The sequence below is a fragment of the Sander vitreus genome, chromosome 6 (assembly GCF_031162955.1).
Source record: "Sander vitreus isolate 19-12246 chromosome 6, sanVit1, whole genome shotgun sequence".
Classification (NCBI taxonomy): Eukaryota; Metazoa; Chordata; class Actinopteri; order Perciformes; family Percidae; genus Sander; species Sander vitreus.
The window spans coordinates 31,527,219-31,543,828 of record NC_135860.1 but is presented as its reverse complement, the minus strand read 5'-3'; the positions used below and the strand labels follow the sequence as shown (position 1 = coordinate 31,543,828).

Sequence of the window (16,610 nt, the reverse complement as noted above, 5' to 3'; positions counted from 1 at the left end):
CACTCCAGCAGTTACCCACACAGCTCGCTGCGGTGTGAAGCAGATAGAGATGTTTTGCAGCTCACCTGGAGCCTGCTCTGTATGACAGGCAGCGTATGACTGTCACGTTGACTGACGGCCGTGCCGTCTCACAACTGCTGCTTTTGCTTTGATTTATAAGCAAGACAGGGTTCAGTATGCGGGACAAGCAGAGTGTTTTTAGCCTTCCTCAAGGAATCCATGTCATGCTAAATAACGCTCCAAAGTTAGGCTAAATATTGGCGAGGCGTTGCCATTTCACAGATGTACAGTACGGGTGAGGGTTACACTTTATTGACTGCTATTGTGTTCATATCGATATTGAATCGAATCGGAAGTCAAATTGAATCGGGACCTTGTGATTCACAATCAAATCTATTCAGGAAATCAGTGGCGATACCCATCCCTAGCTGAGATATTTAAACATTTCAGTACTCGGATGCTACAGTAGTTAAAGCTATAGTGTGTAGTTTCTGCTCCCCCCATGAGGAATTCTAAGTAATGACAACATTACTGTCGGTGCAGCCACACGATACAAGCCTTCCATGATTAGTTACCAGTTGCTAGTAGCCAAGGAGGACACGGAGGATTAAAAAAACATGATGGACTCCTCAGAAGAGGTCGTTATCGTCTCTCGAGTTTCTGCGCGCGAAAGTCGCCGGACGCCTCAATCTCCTCAACATAGTCATACTGAGAAAGAGAAAAGAGTTGTGTGGAGCTGATAGTCTTCATTAGCTTTGTAGCAACTCATTTGGCAACGGCTTGAATGTACCGGACGTTCATTAATATCAAAAAGAACTACGCACTGAAGCTTTAATTTATTACTATAAGTAGCATTGTGTAATCTCTGAGCATGTCCTTGCTCTCTCGCTCTCCGTCTTCTCTTCCTTCATTGGTAAACAGTAGCAGCCATTGATGACATATCCAGACTCCCCCCCACCGTGAGCTTCTTTCAATAACCCACTGGAGCACAGCCTGCCCTAAACCCCTCCAGGGATCCTCAGCTGAGATTGGCAGCAATCAGCCGGCCATGGGCCGCTGGGTGGATGGAGGCAGGGGAAGAGGGGGATAGAGAGAGGAATGAAGGACGAGAGAGACGCAGAGGAAATAGTTGAGAGGGCAGGACGTAAAATGAAGCCACAGGAAAAGATGCAGCCTGACGGAAGCACGACACAGGAAATATTGGTTGCCTTTTTAGGGCTGGGTTAAAATAATCGATTCTCCAATTAAAATCAATCTTTCTTTGAGTGATCTGATATTGAGTCATAAAATCCAGAAAATCAATCTCTTAATACAGTGTATGCCTTTTCACCATGGATATATAAGTAAAAAGTACTTTAAACTAAAATGTGGGGGGGGGGTTCAATTCTTAATGTAAACATTAACCTGGTGCATAATGAAAAATATTTGAGGGTTGCTTCTTGCTTGTACAATTTACAGTATAAGTTCTCTGAGAATCTCTTCTATATCCAAGCTAGATTGGTATTGTAACTGTCATTTCTAATTGATATCTAATCTAAAATGTAATTGAACCTTGTGAATCGGAATTGAATCGATTCGGGAAATCATAGGCAATCATTTCTATTGACTTTACCTGATAGAAATGGGAAGAAAACGTGTAAATCTTTCAAGTGGTTCATCCCTGCTGTCTTTTGTACACAAATTCATACCATATGTAGTAGCAATACACCATATACTATGCACTGTGTGCATACTGTATAGGTTCCATACCGTATGCTCCAACAGTGTATGATTCATTATGCTTCACAGCGTGGTTCTGTAATGGCTCCCAGTGTGTCGGCCTTCCCACTCAGTCCTCTCCTGACTCAGCTGCCCCCCCCTCCCCCCACCTTCCTCAGATCCCCCCCCTCATCCTGAGACTCCCAGACGAGCCTGGAATGCCAATTAATTGTAATTAGAACCACTGTAAGCATAACTATTGTTGTTACGCTCCACTAATGAATCCGGGCTGCTGTGTATTTACCCCAGTGTAATCTATGGCATTGATACAGGGCTGAAAGCAGACAGGGGGATGCTGGGATGAGCCCGACGTCGGCTGTGGTGCGAGACTGACACCTTGTGTTCATTCTAAGTATTACACCGTTATATTTTAGTTGCCTGGCATTTGGGCAGTTTAGAAGTTCTGCCTATTCCCTTTTTAAAATGACTTTAAACATGTTTAAATAATGTTGAGTTTACAGTTACAGCTATACACACAGAATGGTTGGTCTCCATTTGACAGTATGTAGTAAAGTAGCCTGGTTCCAGACCTCTGAATTACCACTTCTCAGATTCGCTCAGCGATTCAAACAGTGAATGCTTGAAGTGAAATAAAGTGGCAATTAAGTCTGATTATCAGACTAGTCATCAAGCAGATATGGTACAAAAACGGAATGTACAAATACTTATGGTAGTTAGAATACATGTATCAACTGGAATTGGGCGTTCACAAAAGCTGAATCATCATTTAATTAAACAGAAAGTAACCAGAACTTACTTTAGTGTATCAAGGAACAGCAATGGTTTACAAACCTAATAGCTGGTTTGATTTGCATTGAGAGATGATTTTATGGAAAGTACCCCATGCCAATCTCTAGGTATGGTGAAGGGGATGTGATGATGTGGGGGGGCGGTTTTAATTCCAAAGGCCAAGGGAACTTTATCAGGATGCGTAGTATCCTGGATCATGAAATAACTGGCCTTTAAAAATAAACATCTGCCTGCCTCTATGGAAATTTAACATAGGGGTGTACTTACTTATGCCCCCTGTATTTATTTACATTATTCATTCACAAAGAAAACTGGTGTCCTTAAAGGTTGGATTTTTCCTCATTTTTTTAATTAAGGCATTAACATCAATTTGCAAAAGATGATTTTTTTTTTATTCCTCTTTTTAGTCAACTTTAGCATGGGTGTCCTAATTTTTTTTACATGACTGTATATGAACTTCAGGCTCTTCTGTTAATGTAGCAATACTAAAAGTAAATGTACAAAAACAGTATTAGAATCTGTATTAGTCCCACTTTTGCCATTGTTGTCTGTCCCACGACTGTACTGCACTTGGCACCCTCGCATACCAAGCAGTGAAGAAAATGGTCCCAGTGTTGCCTTTTCTAAACCTAGACCTTACCAGCTCCAGGTTACGGGTAGAGTAGTCATGACGTCACTCCTGGGCTAGCATCTGTTCCGTTAGCTTTTTCAACGCAATCTCTCATTCAGCATTTCTTTTATCGGTCTTCCTGAAAAAACGAAGCCAGTTCCTGTGGTTTATCTTCCGTACACCTACCTCGTTTGGTCCATTTAAAACGGACCCTGGAGCGTTTGGTCGGATAGTCCGGTTCGTTTGGGGCGGTGTGCAAGCTCATCCGAACTCTGGTGCTTTAAAACGGGGGTCTCGGTTTGCTTCCAAGTGAACTAGAGTTCGGTTCACTTCAGGTGAGAACGCGATCCGTCCTAAATACAGGAAGTGAACCAAAAACTGAGCATTTACTAGCCTGCAATTTCAACCTTGCACACAATTTACGGACTTGTATGTGATTTAAGGGATGATAACTTTCAGATCCATAAGTTGTTCTAACCATACATCGCTGGTCGCCTGTGTGACATCATCATCATCATCATCATCATCATCTCTCTCTCCTTCACTCGCTGTCTGTCAGCTGCTCATTGTTCGCCTTCTTCTAAAATATTAGAAACACTAAAGCCGAACCAGAAAACCCGAGACGTTATGAATGTAGTGTTGCTCCATTGTTTCTGAGAGCAGGAGTGTCGGCGAGTTTCGGATATTCTGTCCAATAAACGAGTAACCGTTTCAACCGCGTGACGTGTGTTTAGAGTGTTTGGTGAGTTTGACAAAGTGCCGTGTGAAAGCAAACCGAACCAAATGAGAAATGTAACAATGTTGCAACTTCACCCCCGAAATCCACCGAACTATAGGTGTGAAAGTGCCATAAGACAAATCAGCTCCACTACAGCACATGCTGTACTGTTAAGAAAGGCTCTGTTCCAGGCTGGATTTGTAATTACTAGCATAGTTACAGGTTACTCCTTGAACAGAATTCAGAAGATCCTGTTTCACGTTGACTCTCTACAGTGACTATCACATTGAAGTGTTTAATTGACATTAAATCAAGAAGGATATCAAATCATACACAAATACTAAAAGTTCAATAACGTCCAAGACTTATTTCCTTTTCTAGTCCTTTTATTTACAAAGTAGTAAAAATGCAGGTGACTAGTCCACATTATATGAGCACCAAACCCACACAATACTGTAAAAATCTTAACCCTTGTGTTGTCTTCCCTTCAACCTTTCAATGTTTTTGACGCCTTTTTTCAGTTTGTTTTTGCTTTTTCCAGCGTTTTAAATTTTTCTTCTACACATTTTCAGCGCTTATTTCTACGTCCCATATTTTCTGATATAAAACAAAAATTTAAAACGGGTCAATGTGACCCGAAGTCAACACAAGGGTCTTACACTTTCAGACCATATTTTGCTGTGTAAAACTGTGTGTTATGCTCCATATAGTCTATATCCACGACGTTCCACTTCTGCGATTGTTCAGGTGCCGCCAGAAATTCCACTGGATGTCTCTCTTTTCAGCCGGATGCCCATTTCCTTCCTCTTTCTTTGTGTTGGCGTTCTAACCTCCGGTGGATTTGTGAGGACTATGGTTAACTGCTCCTCAGATCTCTGCAGGGTAAATCCAGACAGCTAGCTAGACTATCTGTCCAATCTGAGTTTTCTGTTGCACGACTAAAGGCCGTTACAGACCAACCAGACGGCCGACCGTTGGCAGAAAAGCCAGTTGGACTGATCAGTCTCCCCGAGTTTGTCAAATAAATGCCTCAGAACACACCAAAGCGACGAGATGTAATACGTCTCCATAAAAGCAGGCGGCGCTAATCTGTATTGTCGCCCAAAAATAAAAACCGGCAGCTGATTGGACGAACGCGTCACATGGGTCTGGCTGCTAGTTCCGGATTTTGGATTTTTCGAACGGCCATTGCTGGCGACTCATTCAGAATACAATCTCATATTGGACTAAAATAGTTCACTGAAACGTGTTTCTGAAAACATTTTAAGCGAGAAATAGGCCGTGCAATTGCTGAATCTGTCTTCATTTCAGATCAATCACGGTCATCCCGCTTGCCATTTCCGGGTGAGTCCCGACTGCCCTGTCTCTGACTGAGCATGTCAGGTTGGCCAAAATGAAGGCCGACGGCTCCTCCGACGGAACACACCGAACAGACTCGAGTCACTGACCTCGCCAGGCTGTCCAACGGCCGATTATCGGCACAGGTTCCACCAAAACAAGTTCCTTCCCGAGGCTATTTTGCAGTGGCACTGTGGCTCTGCCTGGTGCTTAGTTGACGATTGTGATTGGTTTAAAGAAATGCCAATAAACCAGAGCACGTTTTTCTCCCATCCCGGAATGCTGTGTAGACTAGCCAGACCCTCCTCTGCAGCGCTGTGAAAGAAGGTCTGGCAAAGCGAGACTATGCTCCATGTAAATGTTGGGAATTAATGTTCCGTCTGTGTCGAACCACAATTAAGACTTTTTTTTTTTTGCTATGATGAATCTTGAATCTGAAATGTCAGTCAAGATCACAATTCTTTAAAATGTGGCCAGATTGGCTAGGCAAGAGTTAAAGGCCTCACCATGTACCTGTCCACGTCCGTATGCCCTCCTTTTTTCTAATAGTCTCTTCAGTCTTTGCAGTAACCCATTTAGTCCCTTCGGCGTAATAGTTAGTTGAGCCTCATGTAATAGTCTCTGTTTAAATGTTCCTTGTAATAGTTGGCAGAAGCTGGTGTAATAGTTGGTGTTTTGTGTGTGAGCAGGCTCTCAGGTAACAGAGGCCCTGCATATGAAATGAGATGGTAATGAGGAGGAGGAGGAGGAGGAGGGGAGCCTTATCACTACAGGGCCAAATTCCGACAGTGAATTGCGCAGTTGTAACAAAAGTAACAGAGCGTCCATTCAGCCTGCACTAATCCAGATGGGAAAGTCAAACAGCAGAAAGTCCACGGCACAAACTCATTTCATCACTTTATTAATTTAGATATTGCCTCCTCGCTCCTGTGGGGAGGAAAAAAAAAAAAAGAGCCCCTCTGAAATGACCAACATCGGTGAGGCGTTTTGCTCTACATGGTTCCCCCACTTCGTCTCCTCCCGTTATCTGTTTAATTCATCCCGCCAATCTTGGCTGTCTTTACCCACTAAATTTCCCTTTGACACGCATGCCTTGCTTCGCATAATCCTCACTCCGGGGCAGAATTAAAAATGGAAAAAAAAAGAGGAGGGAATAAGACAGGTGGCTGGAGAATCCTTGAAATAATGTTCAATGCCAGACCCAGGAATGATTTGACCAGATTCGAACTAGGGGGCTGATAGCAAAAGAGTTTTTGGATATTTCTTTTATCCCTTTTTATTTTTGGTTATCGAGGGGTAGGAAGAGGGTGACAGGTGGAAAATGTGCAGAGACTGAGAAGTCCCTTAAGAGCCAGGTCGAAGAGTCAGTTCTAAATTGTGGTGCCAGAATGACTTCGGGGGGAAAACTGTGGCAAGGATGATGAAAATGTCAAAATGTCACTCTGCGGCGGTCTGATTTGAAAAGTTTTCTCTGTCTACCGAAGACTGAAAATGAGAACAGTCGACTTGTTTTTCTTCCCCCTTTCTGCGTGTATCTATTATTGACCTGTAGGGACTGAATGTGGCAGATATGTTTTCTTTACACAGCCATTTGTAGCAGTTGAACAACCATTCTCCACTGTTTGTATCATCAGCATTATCAGACCAGTCAGTGCTGACATGCTTTGCCGGAGCAGCGCTTGATATTTCAAGCTACAGTTCTAGGTAGCAACATGTCATATCAACATCAGGTGAAATGGGTTATTTTACAACTGAAGTGCATGTTTATGATGTAAGTTTGATATGATCCGTATAATGGCAGTGAAGCAGCGCTGCAATCTGCCTGTTAAAATGCAATATACTGCACTACTGGCTTGTGCTGTGACGAGATACTGTTACAACTCAAGTAGGGGTGGGGGAAAAAAATCGATTCACGTATGTATTGTGATTTCTTTTGCAACGACTTTTTAAAATCTAGAATCGATTTTTATTTTGCTAATGATTTACCTAAATATTTTTATACGGTACAGCCGACGGCGACTACATCGTATCAGTTTCCAGCCAAACTGAAAATACAGAAAATCCATGTTATGTTCTTCTTTACAAATGAAATAAATGTCAGACTGACTGACTGACTGACGTGATGTGCATTCTTCTTAGAAAACAATTAGTTTTTAGAAATATCTCATTGACAAGCGCTGCTCTTTCACTTTCCCCACCCAGATTTTATCCTGTCGGTGTGGGGATTGGGAAAATATCGCGATACTATGTTTCGATTTGTTCCCCCAAATCGTAGTTGTCATATCCCGCTCTCACCAATTTTCCTGTATGTATATCTACTGGCACCATCAAATATTGGCAAAAAAAAAAATCGATCTCCAAAATGAATAAAACTACATGAATGTATTAACCACATTTTACAGCAATCCATCTAATAACCGTTGAGACTTTTCTTTAAAACCCCCAAATGTTAACCTCACAGTGGCATTAACGGGGAGATCAGGGGACATTTAATAGACTGGATAGTATAGTTTAACTTTTTCAGTTTTACTTTATTTCTGTTATGCCAAACATTTGGCCCATCCCATATGGGATAACAAGACACCACTATTTAAGGGGCTTCGAGTCTCGAATATACAAATCATGTGAAGAAATACATGAATAACAAACAACAAACAAAACATTTTCTCTTCTCCCAGGCTTTCTTAAAGGTCCCATGGCATGAAAATTTCACTTTGAGGTTTTTTAACATTAATATAAGTTCCCCCAGCCTGCCTATGGTCCCCCCAGTGGCTAGAAATGGTGATAGGTGTAAACCGAGCCCTGGGTATCCTGCTCTGCCTTTGAGAAAATGAAAGCTCAGATGGGCCAATCTGGAATCTCCTCTTTATGACGTCATACGGGGCAAGGTTACCTCCCCTTTCTCTTCAGATACAGTATTAGGGAACCACTAAGGTCTATATAAAAGAGACTTCAGATACAGTATTAGGGGACCACTAAGGTCTATATAAAAGAGACTTCAGATACAGTATTAGGGAACCACTAAGGCCTATATAAAAGAGACTTCAGATACAGTATTAGGGGACCACTGAGGTCTATATAAAAGTTACTTCATATACAGTATTAGGGGACCACTAAGGCCTATATAAAAGAGACTTCAGATACAGTATTAGGGGACCACTAAGGTCTATATAAAAGAGACTTCAGATACAGTATTAGGGGACCACTAAGGTCTATATAAAAGAGACTTCAGATACAGTATTAGGGGACCACTAAGGTCTATATAAAACGAGACTTCAGATACAGTATTAGGGGGACCACTAAGGCCTATATAAAAGAGACTTCAGATACAGTATTAGGGGACCACTAAGGCCTATATAAAAGAGACTTCAGATACAGTATTAGGGGACCACTAAGGCCTATATAAAAGAGACTTCAGATACAGTATTAGGGGACCACTAAGGCCTATATAAAAGAGACTTCAGATACAGTATTAGGGGGACCACTAAGGCCTATATAAAAGAGACTTCAGATACAGTATTAGGGGGACCACTAAGGCCTATATAAAAGAGACTTCAGATACAGTATTAGGGGGACCACTAAGGCCTATATAAAAGAGACTTCAGATACAGTATTAGGGGACCACTAAGGCCTATATAAAAGAGACTTCAGATACAGTATTAGGGGACCACTAAGGCCTATATAAAAGAGACTTCAGATACAGTATTAGGGGACCACTAAGGCCTATATAAAAGAGACTTCAGATACAGTATTAGGGGACCACTAAGGCCTATATAAAAGAGACTTCAGATACAGTATTAGGGGACCACTAAGGTCTATATAAAAGCATCCAAAAAGTAGCATGTCATAGGACTTTTAAGATAACTGTCTATTTCATATGTTTCACATGTGAACAGCCATCTTAGTCTTAATCAGTGTCCTCCATGTTTACAAAATCAATGTCTGGTTTTGTCTTACTAAAACAAGGCATCGCGCTGTTCACAATAAAATGGACAGTAGAAAACAAAATGGAACTAATTTTCTCATAATTTAAACAACACATTGGACATATCCACTTCTCTTATTTTATCGTCTAGTTTCAATGGTCAAATGTAAAAGGTAATATAAGTAATTTGTTGGTAAAATAATCAACGAATGATAAAATAAGCATTAGTTGCATTGCTGTATTATATAAGTTGATATTTTTAAGTTGATAAGGTGATTCATAGTTATTCATCAGGTATTGAAATGAACTGTAGGATTGAATATAGCAGAGGGAAAGTGATAGGACACAGGGGCACGGAGCTAAGTGTGGCCCAGATCAGGAGACTAAGACAGGGACAAGTGTTCCCCGGAGCAGGGGGGCTGATCTACAGCGTGTTGGTTGCGTGTAGGGGCAGGCTGCGTAGCGCGGCAATGGCAGCAGCAGGCGCACGCCACTATTGATTGGGCTCCACAGGCTGAGACCAGCCAATTCAGAGCACCAGTGAGCCGAGACCGATTGGGCCTCCTGAGTTACAAAATCCCACAGCTCTTCTTCTCCTCTCATCTGCCAGGAAAAAAGAGTATTTCTCATTCCCCAGGCAAATGTTTTTGAAGAGAAAGTTTGAGATTTTAGGGGTTGAAAAAGACGGGAGGAATTGTATGACTTTGCTTGAGTCACTGTTATTGAAGTCTATATCTACGACGGCTCATTTACTGGAAAGTTCCGGGGTCACCGGATGTCCCTGACTTTCTACTTTCTTTGAGTTTACTTTAAACTCCGGTCGGATCGAGCAACATTAACCGAAACCTCTGAGCAACGGTACACGCTAAAAATGGCAAGTTTTGAAGAAGATTTGGATGGTGCAACAAGTCAGGCCTGCTTGGTTCTTTCAGGGAATGATTGTAAAGATTTACAAAGAATATGTGGGGACGTGTTGGGAATGATTGGCGGGGATTTGCTATGGACGAAATACACACGGCGATACACTGGTAAAAGCAAATTACGTTTAACCACGTTTGTTTGTATTATTTTTTTGCGGGGTGCAAATATTCCACCAAGAACAAGTTCCATCCCGACGCCATTTTGCAGAGCCAGCGTCGCTGTGTCTGGAGCTTAGCCCCGCCCAAGACGATTGTGATTGGCTTAAAGAAATGCCAATAAACCAGAGAACGTTTTCCTCCCATCAAGGAATGTTGAGAGAATGTGCAGAAGGGCCAGACCTCCTTCTGCAGCGCCGTGGAGATTGTGTGTTTCATTGTGATCATGAAATCACCCTTGTTGTTGTAATTGAGCCATTTTGGAACTTTAGCATGTTGTTGAGCAGCAGAAACTAAGAATAACTTGATTTTATGTTTAAAGATCCAAGTACTTAAAATAGTATTGGAAAAACCTATGATGGAGACTTACTGATCAAATGACTAGTGTAATTTGCAACAGGTCGCTGGAAGTGATGAACCTTTGCAGTCTCCCTCAGCGCCTTTCAGCATCTTTTTCTTTTAGCATGGTGATTGATTTGGGTTTACGGCCCACAGAGTCTCTTTTCATCTTTTCTCCAACAGTAGAAGGTGGCTGTTTCCAGTGAAAGAGCTCTGATAAACTGACTTAACGGTGCTGTGCCACAAACAAACATACAGTAGCTATTTACCAGCAGGTGAACATAGTGAAGCATTTAGCAAGCTAAAGATCTAAATGGTGAACACAGAAAAGAGCTAATAGCACAGTTGGTAAAAAAGAAACTGGACTGCAAATGAATGCTTACTTATTAATGGTTGCTCCATGTCTACTGTATGTGTAAATAGGCAATTATTTGCTAACATATAAAATAGAAGCAGTGTTTCCCCTACCCCCGCCCCCCCCTGAAAGAATGTTAAAATTATATAATTATTAGGGCTGTCAAACGATTCATTTTTTTAATTGCATATTTTATCACATGATTAAAATTCTATTATTTTTGCATTTCAGGACAGTTTTTAAGTACATATTAACAATCGAAAGCAATTTGTACCAGTGGATCTTGATTGGGAATCAAATGAATGCAAAGAAAGTGACTTTATGAACTTGATTTTAAGATTAGTAATTATTTACTCTAAACAAAAGAAAAATGTGTGAATCTGTCATTATTGCACAATTCCTCCAAGTACCTAACTAAAAAACTAAAAATCCCTATCCTTACCAGAGTCAATATAGTGTTTAGTAACTCCTAAATAATGTTGATTCCTCACTGACGTCCAGTGATCAGCGGTTAATAAGACAGCGTTTGCAGCACCTTGCAGCAGTTCCAGTGTGGCTGCTTTCTCCGTGTCGTACAGGCTGTGTATCCGTGAAAACTACTGTCTCCCTCTACGGCAACGAGACAGGTCAACTGTAGTACATCTTTAAGACCCGAGTCTTCTACGATGCTGACAGGTCTGCAGTTAGCCCGCATGCTAGCGGCTAGCATCACGTTAACTGTACTGCTATGCTTAGCTCCGTAGGTGGTAGCTCAAGCTTGACGTGCTTCGGTGATATTTTAATTCGGCTTTACACAACGTGCATACGGCCTTTGACTTGTCTACGAGCCGTCTGGGAGTTTTGGAAAATAAAAAGCTCCATTCAGAGTTATTGCTGCTGTGTTTCTCCATCATGCCTGCAGCCTGCAGCAGCAGGATGTGTTAGGAGGAAGTGGCAGCTTGATAAGTAACGGTGCTGCAAAGGGTCAAAATAGTAGCCTGTTAGGCACGACGCAAAGCCGAGTGAAGTGTACAGTAAATTAATAAATGCCGGCATGCCATTAATGCGATTTAAAAAAAAAAAAAAAAAATATGAATCGCATCGCGTCGGCCCTTAATCGCATCGCGATTAACGCGTTAACGCTGACAGCCCTAACAATTATGCTATATATTCCACACAAAAAAAGAACAGATGCACGAGATAAAACACATACAGGCAATTCGCTTCTCGTTCCTCGCCTTAAAAGTACAATTCATTTGACCTTAGGCTGGCTACATTGCACGCGTGACGTACGCGGAGCGGATGTTCCAACACTATGCTTTCACTATAATCTTCTATAAAATCTTCTATTTATATATTGTGCGTGAGGTGTGTGTGGCCCTTTTACACAGAAATGGATCAGCAAGTGTCTATATTTCTTTTAAATTAAACTACCGATACTTAATGACCGTGAATGAGCGTATTGGCAGTTTTATTTTGAGAGTTTCTGTTTCTATTTCTTGTTTCCCTCACCTGTGCCCTCTGGTAACCGCTGACAGTAAATTGCCGTTTTCCCAAAAACTGAAGAAACAACACCAATCCCAGAGGTAAAGCTCTCCGTCTCGCCTGTGACTCACACAGTCCAGCGCCATGTGTGCGCAGCAGGTGTAGCCAGTTAAAACATACATTCCGCGGCACATGCGCTCCGCTAACGGTCTGCATACGTTACGCGTTAAATGTAGGCAAAGTCGCGCAACTTTGCCCCTATTTTTACGATCACCATCCCGCCTGGAAAAAAATCCTAGGGGAAACACTGGATACAACACATTTTATAATGCTATATTTAGCTTCTTCTGTTGCCCTCAAGTGGCCAAAAATATGTATTAATATATACTGTATTTCTTGATTATAAAGCAGGACGAGGTGCTATATCCGTAAATACTGTGAAAGTATCAAAATGCTCAATCAACAGAGAAATGCAAACAGCACGTATTCAGAAACGGTGCCTTTAAACGAGCGGTCCGGGCTTTCACACGGTTGTGATGTCACAACTACACTATATAAAGGTTAAAGTGCCGCTGCAGTGCCGTTACAGTCATTCCTCGGCTGCAATGACGGTGCAGAGACTCAGAGGGCGCAGATGCAGAAGACCAGGAAACGCTGACCAATCAGAGCAGACTGGGCTTTTTTGGAAGGGGGGCTTAAAGAGACAGGCGCTAAAACGGAGAGTTTCAGGCAGAGGGTGAATACAGGTATATTCAGACAGGCAGTATGAGAAAAAAGGTGTGTTTGTGAACATTAAAGCATGTAAACAGGTTCTAGTAGAAACCAAAATACAACAAGTACCTGAAAATGAGCATAATATGGGACCTTTTAAAAAAACAAAACAAAAAAAAAACATGGTTACACTTGTTAGACCTTAAGGCTTTAGTTTGTCTCCTGCCAAAATTTCTTGTGTGTGTGTGTGTGTGTGTGTGTGTGTGTGTGTGTGTGTGTGTGTGTGTTCAGGTATGGTAAGCTGTTACCCTCGCTCCAAACCAGGCAGTTTTCAGCGGCTACAGGGCTGAGCCGCATGCTGATCATCCTCGGGGTGATTGAACCAACTATTAAAGGGGAAAATGTCTCAGAGGAGGTCATCCAGCGCCAGGTCAGACACACACACACACACACACACACACACACACACACACACACACACACACTACAATGAAGTATGCCGCAAAGGCTGTGGCTGTGACATACATTTGTGTATTTAAAAAGAAAAAGCTGCAGAAAAGTATTTTTTATTTCATTAATCGGTTTGAGTCATTTTTATGAAAAAAAGAACAAAATCCCTGATTCCAGCTATTTAGATGTGAATATTGTTCTAGTCTCTTCTCTCCTCTGTGACAGTAAACTGAATATCTTTGACTTGTGGACAAAACAAGACATTTGAGGACATTAACCGACAGTGAAAATAATCGTTAGTTGCAGCCCTAATTTAATTCTGCTCAGACAATTTCTGGGCTTTGGTTAACGTAATTTAGGATATGAAGGAAAAAGTGATATGTCTCAGGCATTTGAAACAAACTCCTCCCATCGTTCCTAAACAGCCACAGGATGGTGCTAGTGCGAGAATAATCATGTCTCCTCCTCAGCAGAGATACGAGTGGATGGTGATTGCAGAGGCGTCTGCCTCCGTCTCGTCAGAGACTGTGAATTTGGCATGATATGACGCCAGGCGTCATTTTAAAACATGAAAATTGAACCTGTTCCTGGAGCTGACGTGACGCTGCAATTGCACTGTATCTTCTGACGCCTGCTATATTGTAAAGTCAGCCTTTTGACAGGTCATACAGTCTGTAAAAAGGCTGTTAATATGAGCTGTGCATTACAGATGAAGTTTCTCTACAGGAGAGGATTTCTTTTTATTTTGCACTTGTCCATACTCGGATGATCTGCCTGTCATGACGTCCTGTAGTCATTTTTTTTCCTTTACTGGCTATGGAAAACATCTTTCAGAGGCAGAGAGGAGTAGTAATGGATTCTGGTGATGAACAACAACCAATATCTTTGGTAACATGGGACGATGCTCTGTATAGAGTGACACCTTATTATAGCAGGGAAACAAACACATGTTGGGTCCATTAGGGACATGGTGAAAGAGAGAGTATTGCAGGAAATGTAATTCTGTAGCTGTTTGTTGCATTTAGTCTGGTTTAGTGTGTTTCGGTCATTTGTAACTTACAACATTCGATACACTGGTAATAAACGATAAATGAACAACATTAATGCTCGATGGTGTCCTTCCAGGCAGCACTGCGACTGTTGACTTCAAGGCACCTAACCATAACCATTGCCTAATCCTAGTGCCTACCAGGCAGCGCTGCCTGGAAGGCAACGTTGGGGGCTTAAAACACCGATAAACAATATGAATGCTTTTTCTTGCAATGAAATAAACAAAAACAAACAAACAAAATCAGAACAGAAGGATATACAAGAAAGTAAACCGAAGAAGCCTAAGCTTATTACACCTACCCTTATTACATTAATTACTACCATTCATACAAAGTAATCAAAGAAAGTAACAGAAACTAATACATTAGGCTATATAGACGTGTTCTACCCACACTTTATGTACCCTCTGGTGTTCACACTTCTGTTATATATTTGTTAATCAGCTTATACCGAAACATTTTTTAAATGTGTTACACATTTCATTACACATTTAAACTAGGGCTGGGCAATATATCGATATTACATCGACATCGATACATGAGGCCCGATATCGTCTTAAATATTTGGATATCGTGATATGACACAAGTGTTGTCTTTTCCTAGTTTTTTTTAAAGGCTGCATTACAGTGAAGCGATGTCATTATCTGAACCTACCAGACTGTTGTAGCTCTTCTATTATTTGCCTTTACCCACTTAGTCCTTGTATCCACAATATTGGTGATTATTTATCAAAACTCTCATTGTGTTAATATTTTGCGAAAGCACCAATAGTCAACCCTACGATATCGCCGCTCTGTCCTTCTTCAAATAGATTTTTTGTTGTTTGTTTGGAAAAAAACAACTTTAGTGACCCTCTGTGAACACTCAGTGATATCTCTGACGTTCATGGAGCACTACATGTTAGCTGCAGCTGTGTGTGTGTGTGTGTGTGTGTGTGTGTGTGATGCGGCAGCGCCTGCCTCGGGATGAATGCGAACGCTTCGTTAAGACGCCTTCTTCTCAGCTGCCAGCCACCCACCATTCGATGGCAGCAGTGATGAGGGACCTATAGTATTTCAGCGTTTCAAGTATCACAGTTGTTGCCAAGGAGCTAAGGACATCATTGTGCTTGAATTCTCCAAGGACAAGGCTTTCGAAGGTTATAACATGCCCACACACACACACACACACACACACACACACACACACACACACACACACACTCACAAGCTCACAGGACTCAACAGAGCATGCAGTCCGTTTCTCAAGGGCTTGTTTTGTAACCACTGCTTAATTGAACTGGGGCCGAATTATTTGCTGCCACGTTACCGGCACCCAAGCTTCCTTACTAGAGCTACTAAACAAATCTTTCATTTAAAAAAAAAAAAAAAAAAAAACTAATTGGGGTTGTATGAGAAAATCTGGAAACCATATGACCAATTTTTTTTTTTTTTTTTAAATGAAAAGAAAAGAAAACAGAGGGGAGATTCTACAGAGGGAAAATGCGGGACAGGATACCTACATTCAAATAAGTGGTGAACCCCAGAAGGGGAAAGGACTGAGGCATGTCTTGGAAGGTGATAGCAAAAGGTGCAATTCCTATTTCTTTTTGTATTTATGTGTATCATGGCTTTGCTAGGGGTACCATTGTTCTGTGCATGTGATCTATACTGTCATATAGTTTGCTTCTTGTTTCTTTTTTGGCTCATGTAGTGCAACAGATGTTGGGAGAGAGATTAAAAGTTGTACTATTTGTGAGTGCAATGCAATAAATAATCATTAAAAACGTTAAAAAACAACAACAAATCTTTCTTTGGGATTGTTCAAATAACTATCCGTGGATTTCTCTGAATTTGTTCTTCATTATGTATCCAGAAATACGTTGCCTTGTAGTGTAAGTCACTGTAAGTCTCTGTTATTTGAAAATGATGAATGGTGTTATTAAGTACACTTAACCTGCTTTTCCTGATAATGCGTGACCTACATCCCAGTCTCTATGATGTAACAGGAGAACGAAGATTACAGGACATGTTCACATACGAGAAGTTTGACATATTTCTGTTTCTGATAAATGCATGAAAGCATTG

General features: G+C 41.4%; 1 protein-coding gene across 2 annotated transcripts in view; it reads left to right on the top strand.

The window, feature by feature from the left end:
- The window catches only part of LOC144520087 (uncharacterized), a 56,386-nt gene that overhangs the window by 22,039 nt on the left and 17,737 nt on the right, over window positions 1-16,610 (top strand). For both annotated transcript variants that reach the window (XR_013502172.1, XM_078253727.1), the window contains exon 8: window positions 13,336-13,474. Coding sequence is in view for 1 of the 2 variants with exons in the window: in XM_078253727.1 (XP_078109853.1) it covers window positions 13,336-13,474 (139 nt within the window). In the remaining variant the exon portion in view is untranslated. The remainder of the gene's footprint in view (window positions 1-13,335; window positions 13,475-16,610) is intronic.